This window comes from Eutrema salsugineum, unplaced genomic scaffold (assembly GCF_000478725.1).
Source record: "Eutrema salsugineum unplaced genomic scaffold, Eutsalg1_0 scaffold_7, whole genome shotgun sequence".
In the NCBI taxonomy this organism is placed as follows: Eukaryota; Viridiplantae; Streptophyta; class Magnoliopsida; order Brassicales; family Brassicaceae; genus Eutrema; species Eutrema salsugineum.
In genome coordinates this window covers 83,938-94,719 of record NW_006256486.1, presented here as the reverse complement: position 1 = coordinate 94,719, position 10,782 = coordinate 83,938, and the positions used below count along the sequence as shown (strand labels likewise).

The 10,782-nt window shown below is 34.6% G+C and overlaps 3 protein-coding genes across 4 annotated transcripts; all 3 read right to left on the bottom strand.

Annotated features, from left to right (window-relative positions):
- Window positions 1-40: 40 nt before the first annotated feature.
- Window positions 41-1,730, bottom strand: LOC18011263 (protein unc-45 homolog A). The gene is made up of 3 exons (XM_006392504.2): window positions 1,369-1,730; window positions 858-1,046; window positions 41-722 (listed from the first exon to the last, which is right to left on the bottom strand). The coding sequence occupies exons 1-3, from the start codon at window positions 1,552-1,554 to the stop codon at window positions 300-302; spliced, it is 798 nt and encodes a 265-aa protein (XP_006392566.1). The 5' UTR covers window positions 1,555-1,730; the 3' UTR covers window positions 41-299.
- A 1,367-nt stretch (window positions 1,731-3,097) lies between these two features.
- On the bottom strand, window positions 3,098-3,910 carry LOC18011270 (pectinesterase inhibitor). Of its 2 annotated transcripts, none has more exons than XM_024150207.1 (2): window positions 3,604-3,910; window positions 3,098-3,518 (listed from the first exon to the last, which is right to left on the bottom strand). In XM_024150207.1, the coding sequence occupies exons 1-2, from the start codon at window positions 3,837-3,839 to the stop codon at window positions 3,218-3,220; spliced, it is 537 nt and encodes a 178-aa protein (XP_024005975.1). In that variant the 5' UTR covers window positions 3,840-3,910; the 3' UTR covers window positions 3,098-3,217. The 2 variants fall into 2 exon arrangements, with proteins under 2 accessions (XP_024005975.1, XP_024005976.1); XM_024150208.1 differs by having other exon boundaries at window positions 3,600-3,730.
- A 3,832-nt stretch (window positions 3,911-7,742) lies between these two features.
- On the bottom strand, window positions 7,743-10,301 carry LOC18011265 (nucleolar protein 56). Its single transcript, XM_006392502.2, has 8 exons — window positions 9,999-10,301; window positions 9,571-9,785; window positions 9,321-9,478; window positions 9,042-9,229; window positions 8,696-8,948; window positions 8,463-8,611; window positions 8,240-8,374; window positions 7,743-8,162 (listed from the first exon to the last, which is right to left on the bottom strand). Exons 1-8 carry the CDS (start codon window positions 10,201-10,203, stop codon window positions 7,885-7,887), a joined length of 1,581 nt encoding a protein of 526 aa, XP_006392564.1. The 5' UTR covers window positions 10,204-10,301; the 3' UTR covers window positions 7,743-7,884.
- Window positions 10,302-10,782: the final 481 nt, after the last annotated feature.

Here is a 10,782-nt window from a genome sequence, read left to right as displayed (position 1 = left end):
TTCTAATTCCATCTCTGTTCAGATTCGAATATCATCACCGTAACAACAAAACACCAATTGTGGGTGTGTATATATATATTGAATTGCATCGACAAGGAGAAGAAGGCACCATTTGAATTTGACAATGGTCCTCCTCTCTGTATATAATAGACTCAAAGCTTGAGGCCATTAATTTACACAACAGGCGACGACTATAGACTACTAGTCTATTCTCTCCTTTTTTCACATCTCTTGTGTGCAACAACAATATCAAGCAGGATGATGAAAGAAACCATCCATGTTCTTATTCTACACCTTTTTCACTTCACAGGACGCACCCCGACCGTTCTGACTCGGAACCTGTACTGAGGCTGAGGAGACTCATCACTGTCGTCGCTGTCTTCATCGCCATCATCTTCGCTGGAATCGTCTTCAACTGTATCCCAACGGGCGTAATCGAGCGTTGAATGACCCTTGGGCTTAGGGATGGCTTGCCATCCATCGGACAATGGCCCTTGTTCTTCCACCTTGCTTTTCTCTTCTCTAACCTCTGGTGTTTTAGGTGCAGCAACTTCCCCCTTGTTTGTTGCATGATCTTCTCCTGCGGCTTCTACATCTCTTCTGATTGCAACTACTGACTCAAACCTATTATCTCTTCTACTTGCCTCTTCTTCTTCTTCGTCTTCTTCTTCTTCTTCTTCTTCTTCCAATTCTGCTTCGGATTCAGGAATTGGAGCAAGGGACTTTCCTTGACCAAAGAAAGAAAACAAGACACAATTCTTTAACACCTAGAGACAGGACAGAGATACTTGCTATATAAAGGAAAGCAAGAGAAGAAAGAGAGAGAGAGAGAGAGAGAGAGAGAGAGGGAAGTATACCAACTGGGTCCTCAAGCGAGCGTCGAGGTTGTGATAAACCTCGGAATCAGGATTCAACTCCAAGAGTCTGCTGACATCAAAAAGAGCAGAATGATAGTCTTTAAGGGTGACTAATGTCTGCGCCCTCAGCATCAATGCTCCGCTGTGTTTCTGATCAAGCTCGAGCACCCACGTGCATTCTTCTGCTGCCTGAATTATCAACACTCTTCACCACTCACTCAATGATGCATTTCCATCTATCATTCATGACTGCCATTTATATATATATAGAGATAATTCTCCATTCCATGTGACATACATGATTCATACGAGTAAGTAAACAAGCCTATATAGCCTTTGCTCTTGATATTAAACTACTCAATCTGATCTGATGAAACCAAATGTCTACAGAGTCTGTGTACCAAAATTGGGATTCTCTTTTGATTGATTCACCTGACCATCTCATCTGCTTTCGAGTTTCAATTCAAATGTAAACATATAGACAAAAAAGGGAGATTAAAGAAAAGAAAACCTTTTTGAAATCGTGCAATTTCAGATAACAAGCGGCGCGGTTGCTATGAAGAGCGATCTTCTGCGGCTTCGCCTTAGCAGCGGTGAGAGCCTCCGTGTAGAAGAGAAGCGCCTCCTTGTACTTGCCGTCCCTGTAGAGCTGGTGCCCCTTCTCTACCTTTCCTGAAGCCATCGCCGACGATGCCATACTCCCCTCCCGGCGACGATCCCGAATCAATCCGTAGATTTGAATTTGATCAAATCAAATCAGCAAATCGAAATTTTTTGTAAAGAGAGGGAGAGGGAGAGAGAGAGAGATCCAGAGCGGAAGGATGAATAATAATGGCGATTAGCGAGTGAAGCGTAAGACCTTGATATGAAATCATCTTCCATTGCAAATGATGTATGATTAATTTATTACGGAATTAGGGCATTTATTATTATTATTTTTTTTTTTTTTTAAATGTTAAAGTTCATAATCCCGCCATCTGGCAATATTGTTGGGCTAGTGACTTATACATGATGGCCCATTTAATAGGGCCCAACTTTTGGATTGTTTCCGGAGAAGAAAACGATATCATATCATCATATGATTCATGTCACATATAGCAGCTCACGTTTACTAGAGATATGCTTAGTAGTTAGCAGTGTCAATTGGGCTGTCTATGTCCAAATGGGCTTGTCCAAATGAACATTTTTATTTTCTGGACATTAATGGTCCACACCCAAATAGAATCATTTCCAAATAAGACCAACTCTATTGTAAACCATGACCAATTGGACTGTCCATAAGTCTAAATAAGACCATTTTCAAAATTACTTAATTGTAGCAAAAAGAAGAGATTCAAAACATGAGTTTCACGTAATTGCAGCAAAAAAAAAGAGATTCAGCTTACAAAATACAAGTTCAACTAAAACATTGTCATAAAAAGATAGAAGGGAGATAGAGACATTAATAGCTTCTATGTTGTTCGGAAAAGATAGACATTAATAGAAAAAAGATAGACATTAATAGAAAAAGATCTAGAGAAAGTTACATCAGCTACACTGAGTTACGATGATTATGCATCTACCTTTCAAAGTGAAACCCTTCTTTTCGAACCTGCAGATGATTTCACCGACCTGAAATACCAAAAATCGACATTTTTTTTAATCAAAGGTAAACCCAGAATTTTTGTTCTGTATAACAAAAAGCCGACAAGTAATCAAGTAACTTAAACTTAGAACTTTGAATTGATGCATAAACAAGTAAACCTAGAAGACTAAAATCCACAAAAATTTGAAATTCAACTTCAATCTATGTCTGTAAAAGCTAAGAACTAAAAGAAATTTGAAGAAAAGAGAGTGGAGAAGCTCGCTTGTGTGATAAGCCGCCAGAATGACTCGCCGGGGATAGAGAATCCGATCGTCGGAGTCTTGCCGGAGAGAGAAGTAGCTTGCCGGAATGCAGTGAGAGATGAATGTCAGAGACGTCGAGAGATTGAGAGAAGAAAAAAAAATCTCAATTTGATTTGACCTAGAATTTTTAGACTATTGGGCTGACCAAAAATCCTATGGTTTGACCCATTTATTTTCTGGACAAAACTTGACCAATACCATTTAGACCCACTAGTATTTAGATGTGTCCATAACCGGCCCATTATAATTTGTACATGGATCACCAATGGACAGCCCGCCCATTTGACACCGTGATTAGTAGTAGAATGAGGAGTCTATCATGAATAAGCCAGAAACAATAAAAATAAAATAAAAAGAAGAATAATTTTTTATTTAAATTGCGGTAAGCATAGAGCGTCCATCGACAATGGATTTAAGTTCTCTTTTTGAGTTATATATATAGAGAATTAAGAACATGTGATATTTATGAATTATTAGAAACGATCGATAATTCGCATAGCCGCATTGGAGAGTTGGGCATAGATTCTGATACGGTTATAAAAGGAGCGAAAATCAAACTTGGTAGTTTGGAGACTGTCGCTACAGCTCAGAGGAAAGCCAAGCGCAAGCTTTACCGATTTGCCGGCTTTGTCGTAGTCACCGGTTTTCAGACTGTTTTTGGCATCGGGCAGTGCTTTTGTAATAGCCTCCGACAAGTCCTTTTTGCAACCCTCCAGAGCTGTCTTGATTGCATCATGTCCCTTTTCTATCTTTGACAATAGTGTCGTAATGTTGCTGCACCCACACAACAAAATAAATTTAGGAAAAAAAAAATAAAAGATCATGGTGGTATATAATAAAATAAAGTGAAGGGACTTGCTTGGTGAGGATATGGAGGTGAGAGTCGAGGCAGTTAATGATGATGGCGGCGAGGCCAACAGGGTCGGCATGGATGGAGGATGAGTCAGATTCGAGGCATTGCATGCATATGGTCGGGACTCTTGCATTGTGGCATTCCCTTATCATCAGGTCCTTTTCCGCTTTTATTGACATTGGAGTATTAGACACCACCACTAGTGTAATTACTACTAGAAACTTCATGATCATCATTCTCATGCAGTGCTTAGGGAGTAAGTAATTTTTCTGATTGATTTGTTTTGAAGGTTGTGATCAGTAATGGATTGCTTTATTTAACTTAAGAATCTGGGAATGTGATTGGTTATTAATGAGTAGAATTAGAATAAGTCATTAATGAATCATTAATAAGTCATTAATGAGTTATTAATGAGTAAAATTTAGAATAAGTAATGAGTCATTAATGAGTAGAAATTAGAATGAGTCATTAATGAGTAGAAATTAGAATGAGTAATTAATGAGTCATTAATGAGTAGAAATTAGGATTGAGCAAGAGATATCTCCATTTAGCTCTTTATATATAATATATATATACAATCACATCGGATTCCCTCCACCAATTATAAATTCTAATGAGTTGGTATGTCATTTTTTCTGTTTAATCTCATGCTTCTACATTAATTTCTAATTAAAATTCCACAAGCTTCATACTCTTACTTTTTTTAATAACAAAAACATATTTACAGCTACACACCAATAACTAATTATTACTCATCTTGTTAATGCGTTAATTCCCTTTGTTTTTTTTCTTATAAGTTTGGAGAGCCAAAAGTGCTCCTTTTGCCAACAAATCTGCCTCAGCATTGCAATTGCAAGGAAGAAAATGGCAAGAAATCAAAGAAAAGCAGCAGGCGAGATGAGATCACGCAACCACCCACTAAAAATTATATTATCACTTAATTGCAGTAAATTAGCAATCTATTATAGTAAATGCGAAGTGAATTGTGATGTGGTTTAATGCACAGATTTTAGTGTCGTTTTGGTGAGATTGTTAAAATTACTTTTATGCCATTAATGAAAATATTTTTTGTTCTGATTGGTTAGATTTATTTAATTAATAAAAAATAAAATATGAATCCGAATTGGGCCTAAAATTAAGAGCAGCCTAACATTTATTTTTCTCAGATTTTTGTGTTTTTTAATTGAGATTGTTAAATTACTGTCATGCCATTAATAAAAATATTTTTGTATGATTGGTCAATTTTATTTAATTAATAAAAGAAACAAGATGTGTATTAGAGTTGGGCCTTAAAAGAAGCAGCCCAAACCCTTATTTTTTTGGTCAAAAATATGATATATACTTGGCAACTGATTGTCAAACAAAAATAAGATTATCGGTATGTTGGTTTATGATCCAATATTTATATCACTCATTTTGTTGGTTCGAATCCCCTAAAGTTAAATTAAATATTTTTAATCCACACAACACACACAATAAATTAAGGGAAAGAAAGAAGAAGTAAAAGATTATGGTGATATATAGTAAAATAAAGTGAATAGACTTGCTTGGTGAGGATATGGAGGTGAGAGTCGAGGCAGTTAATGACGATGGCGGTGAGCCCAACAGGGTCGGCATGGATGGAGGATGAGTCAAATTCGAGGCATTGCATGCATATGGTTGGGACTCTTGCATTGTGGCATTCCTTTATCATCAGGTCATTTTCTGCTTTTATCGACATTGGAGTATTAGACACCACCACTAGTGTAATTACTACTAGAAATTTCATAATTATCATTCTCATACAGTGCTTAGGGAATAAGTAATTTTTCTGTTTGATTTGTTTTGAAGGTTGTGATCAGTAATGGATTGCTTTATTTAAACTAAGAAACTGGGAATGTGATTGGTCACGAGTCACTATTTCTCGTTATTGCGGATTAAGCAAAAAATAAGCTCTATTATATTGTATTTGAGTCATTAATGAGTAAAAATTAGAATAAGTCATTAATGAATCATTAATGAGTAGAAATTTGAATGAATCATTAATGAGTCATTTATGAGTAGAAATTAGAATTGAGCAAAAGATATCTCCATTTAACTCTTTATATATATATATATATATATATATATCATAATCACATCTCATTCTCTTCACCAATTATAAATTCTAATGAGTCTGTATGTTATCTTTTCTGTTCAATCTCATGTTTCTACATTAATTTTCTAATTAAAATTCTACAAGCTTCATACTCTTACTTTTTTTTTAATAACAAAAACATATTTACAGCTACACATCAATAACAAATTATTACTCATCATGTTAATGAATTAATTCCCTTTGTTTTTTCTTGTAAGTTTGGAGAGCTAAAAGTGCTCCCTTTGCCAACAAATCTGCTTCAGCATTGCAATTGCAAGGAAGAAAATGGCAAGAAATTAAAAAAAAACAGCAGGCGAGATGAGATCACGCAACCATCCACTAAAAATTACATTATCAATTAATTGCAGTTAATTAGCAATTATATTATAAACGTTGATTCGAAAATATATGTGTGCATTGAACCAGTTAATTGCTAATTGATTAAAAAATACTAGGGATTAATCCGCCCTATAGCGCAGAAGATATATTTTTAATTTTAATTAATTTAAATAATTTTATGAAAACAGTTCTTTTGTAAAAACAGTTATTGTTATAAAGTTTACAATAATATAGTGCATATTTTTGTGAATTTTAAATAATGAGTTGATCTGTATATATATATATATATATATATATTTAAATTATAAAAAATGAGTTAATCCATATATGAAGTTATTTTATAAGCGTGTAAAGCAAAATAAGTTGTTTTAAACCCATTAGCACTAAACTAAAAATTCTATATACGGATCAACTCATTTTTAAAAATTTACAAAATATGCACTATATTATCATAAACTTTATAGAAATAACTGTTTTTATAAAATAACTATTTTTGTAAAATTATTTAACTTAATTGAAGATAAAAAATGGTTCTCGCGCTACAACGCGGGTTAATATCTAGTTATAATATTATAATCATCAATTATAATTTGCATCGTTTAATAATTAACATTTATAATCTGTTCACAAACTATAAAAATTTAATTTTATCTTTTTAACTATATATGAAAATTATATAATATTCTTTACACTTAGATTTGATATATAATAAATAAATATATAACAAATTATATTTAATTTAAATATATATATATATAATTTAGTAGATTGAATATATTACATATTTTCAAAAATTAATATTTTGAATTTTGAGAATTTTTTGTGGGTATTAAAAATTAAAATTATAATCTGTTCATATCGAACTAACCCGTTTACTTAACATCTTAATATTGGATTAAAATTTAATAATTAATTATAATATTCACCGTTCAATAACTCTCATTTCATTACAAACTTTTTTTATTTAAAAATCAATTTTTCATATCAAATTTTTAGTAAAATAACTAAAAAAGTATTTTTGTATATAATCAATCAAATGTATCAAATTATTTAAAAAAAATACTTCACCACTTTTTTAATTTCATAACTTTTAATTTTGATTTTTATAATAATTCTAAATTGAAAAATTTATTTTCACGTTTTTTAATTAAATTTACTTTATAATATCATTTGAAAATAAAAATAATAAAAAACTATCATATTTTTAAATTTAGAAATTAAATAATAAATATACTCATTTAAATGAGAAATAAAAACTTTTCATTTTTTTAGCAATAGAGTTGAAAGACAACTATATCATTTTTTATTTTAATTATTCTTTGTTATTTGTAATGATATATCATGTAATATTCTACAAAATAAAGATTATATTTTAAAATGTCTGTTCAAATAATAATATAGAGATGTGTGCATTGAACGAGTTAGTCATCACTCATCTCCTTGCTCAAAAAAAAAAAAAAGTCATGACTCATCATACATAATCACTTTCGTTTTACATCTTTTTTATTACTTATGCAAAAATTTTGCCACAAATGGCAAATTAGTTTTAATCTTTAACTTGTAACATTTTAATCTTACAAAAATAGAAAATGAAACATTTTGTAAAGCAAGTTGATTGATAAAAAATAATTTTTGACGGAAAAAAAAAATGTGTTACTAACGTGAGAGCGGGATTCAAAACTGTAACACAGAAACAACATAGCCTAATATGATGGACAAATTTAAGTTATGATGTTACCAAAATCGTTTTCAGAATAAAACATAGATCACCCAGCGTTGCTAGCAAAAAAGAAAACATTTAGCTTAAAAATATAGAATACATGGTTTTGTCTCTATTCGTCGTCATCCTCGCTCTTAGACTTCTTCTTCTTCTTCTTCTTGCTCTGACCATCATCAGTCGCCTCGTCTCCTCCAGCTTTACTCTTCTTTTTCTTCTTCTTCTCTGATTTCTCATTCTCATCTGCCGTCTCCATCTTCCTCTTCTCTTTCTTCTTCTTTTTCTCTGACTTGTCCTCATCCATTGCCTCCTCTTCCCCTTCTTCACCCTTTGCCTTCTTCTTCTTGCTTTTCTTTGCTGAGGCCGCCTCCACTGTCTCTTCCCCTTCCTCACCTAACCCAGCAAACACTGAGTCCACCACCGAAACTGAAATTTGCATGCCATTTTTGTATTTGCTTTATAAGAAATACCTTTGTTTTGCAGATTCTCAATCACCTCCTTCATTACATCCACGTTCTTACGTGGGGCAACACCTTTGTCGTAAAAGTCTAGCCTTTCCTCAACTTGCTCACGAAGTTTCTCACCAAAGGCCGTTGTTGCGCCATCTGCATAAAGCGACACCAGGGCACATATTTAAAATATATCTCATATAACCAAATGCTCTTCTCCAGGGCGTTTACAGATTCTTTTTACCAGCAAAACAATCAATCCGGGACGCTATAGAGCACTTGTTTGCAAGATAACGGGCAATACGGCCCTTGTTCTTAGCAGATGCTCGGCCAATAAACGAGGAATGGAAAATCAAGCCATACTTGGGTGTATTTCCACGTGTTTTAAGCGCCCTGTAACACCGCAGCGATTCATGTCACACGCCGCACTAAAAGAAACTTGTGAAAAAATAGAAAGACAGCTCAATGATATTGAACCTGAAAAGCGCCTTCTCTGCTCCAAGAATCTGGAGTGTGGAAGATGGGCATTTAGCAAGGTTAGTGAGACTTCCAGCATGTGAAATCAGACGGGCACCGACCATTTCTCCAATCAAGGCCGCCAAGTTAGGGGCAATGTCGCTCATCTTAGCAACAAGATAATCATAAAGCTTCTTTCTGTAGTCAGCGAGGTCCATAACTCTCTGAGCAAAGGTCTGTACGTTGATCAAGTCAACTGGTGATAAATCCTGGCCTGTGATGAGGAGGACAAAAAAAAAATGTCCCAGATCAAGAGAGATTCCACTAATCCGTAGCTAACAATAAAAACACAGCTCAATAAATTTACCCATAGAGGCTTTTCCGGCTTCGACGACCTCCTTTGCCTTGTCTTCATCTCCTAAGACTTCAGTAAGCATTGGGATGTGCTCTTCAGTCAACTTTGACTTGTCATCAATCATCTTTGAAACGCGGGCGTAAAGATAGTTGTCATTTACTATCTTCACTAGCTCGGGGAAGTGCCACGAATACCATTCCCTGTAAGAACATTATAAACAGTTCACCCACCAATTTTCTCAAGCTAAATCGGCAACACATAACCTTAAAAGGGAAAGGCTACAAAACAAACCTGACTCTCATGGCAAAGGAATTAATATCCTTATCAAGCGTGTCAAGGAGGAAAATAGCTTGAATAACCATGTTATCCACTCGGTTAACATTGAACTTGACCTTTGCTCTGCTGTAGCTGTGAGCTAATCCAAGTTGAGATTTTTCCAGATCACCAGGCTACATATATATTAAATAAAAGATGATATGAGTACATAAAGAACAAGAACTAAGTAAAAGAGGAAATTAAAATAAAGAACAAGGCCACACACCTTGAGGTCCTTGATGAACCTGTCAAAATGCTGGCGTACACCACGGAGAAGCTCAAGTACGAACTCATTGCTCTGGCACGGGATTTTAGTGGCTTCAAATATGTGCGAACCGAGTTTAGGCTCAGCCAATCCTAGGCTGAATTTGGCTTTCTTGCCTTCTTTGACTTTAGGAAGATTCAACTCCAGGAAACTTCTAAGCTCGTCAGTCATAACCCCTGCCAAAGATTAATTATATATACTCAAAACCTTGAGAAGTGATGGTCCACAATAAATTTAAGCGTTTTTCTATGTAATGAAGTTTCATGATTTCAACTTAAAACTACTTTAGCTATAAATCTAAGCAGGGAGCCAAAAGATAGACGCAGAAAAGTAAGGCAAAGTGAATATTCGAGCGAGTTCCGAGAAACACCACAATCAAATGAATATACCTTCAGAGACGGCGTTGACTTGGTTGAGGGCATCGAGCGCAGACTCGAATGGATGAAAAGCGGTGAGCTGGACAACACGGCCAAAGCGACTGAGGTCGGAGATGGAGCTTCGGACGGCCTCAGTGTTCTGGCCGATCTCATCAAGTCCGTGCGCCTCGAAGAGGCCAAAGCCAGAAGAAGATTCGTAGAGAAGAAACGTAGCCATATTGCGTTGGAGGAGATGCTAAAACCCTAAACCTGTATGAAGAAGACAGTTATGAGGGAGGGAGCGAATGAAACTCTCTCAACTCACTGAATGAAACTAGGGTTTCAGACTCAGGGTTTAATACGATTGTTGTTTTTTTTTTTTTTTTTTTCTGTCTTTTAACATGGGCTGCAGATTCAATGGGCCAGGACCATTTACTGGGGTGGGAGTTGATTTTAGCTTTGTACAGGCCCATCATGTTTTTGGGCAAATTTCGAGCTTAAAACATTATTGAATCAAGGGAGATTAACTAGATTAACCTTAATGTTTATAATTATTACTAGAATGACTTTATAAAAATTGAGGTTATTCTAGTAAAAATCGTGCCTAAATTACCCTTAAAAGCCTGTTGTCGAAAACAAAATTTACAAAAATGTCATTAACAATTAATTTCCACATCAGCAAAAACGTCACTTTATTTACAATAATGCCACCGCTGTTCTCGAATTTACATATATCTGCTATATTCCGATTACTATAAGTCTACCAACTTCATTATAACAGATTTGATAGGGTGTCACAGACTTGTTTACGAATAGT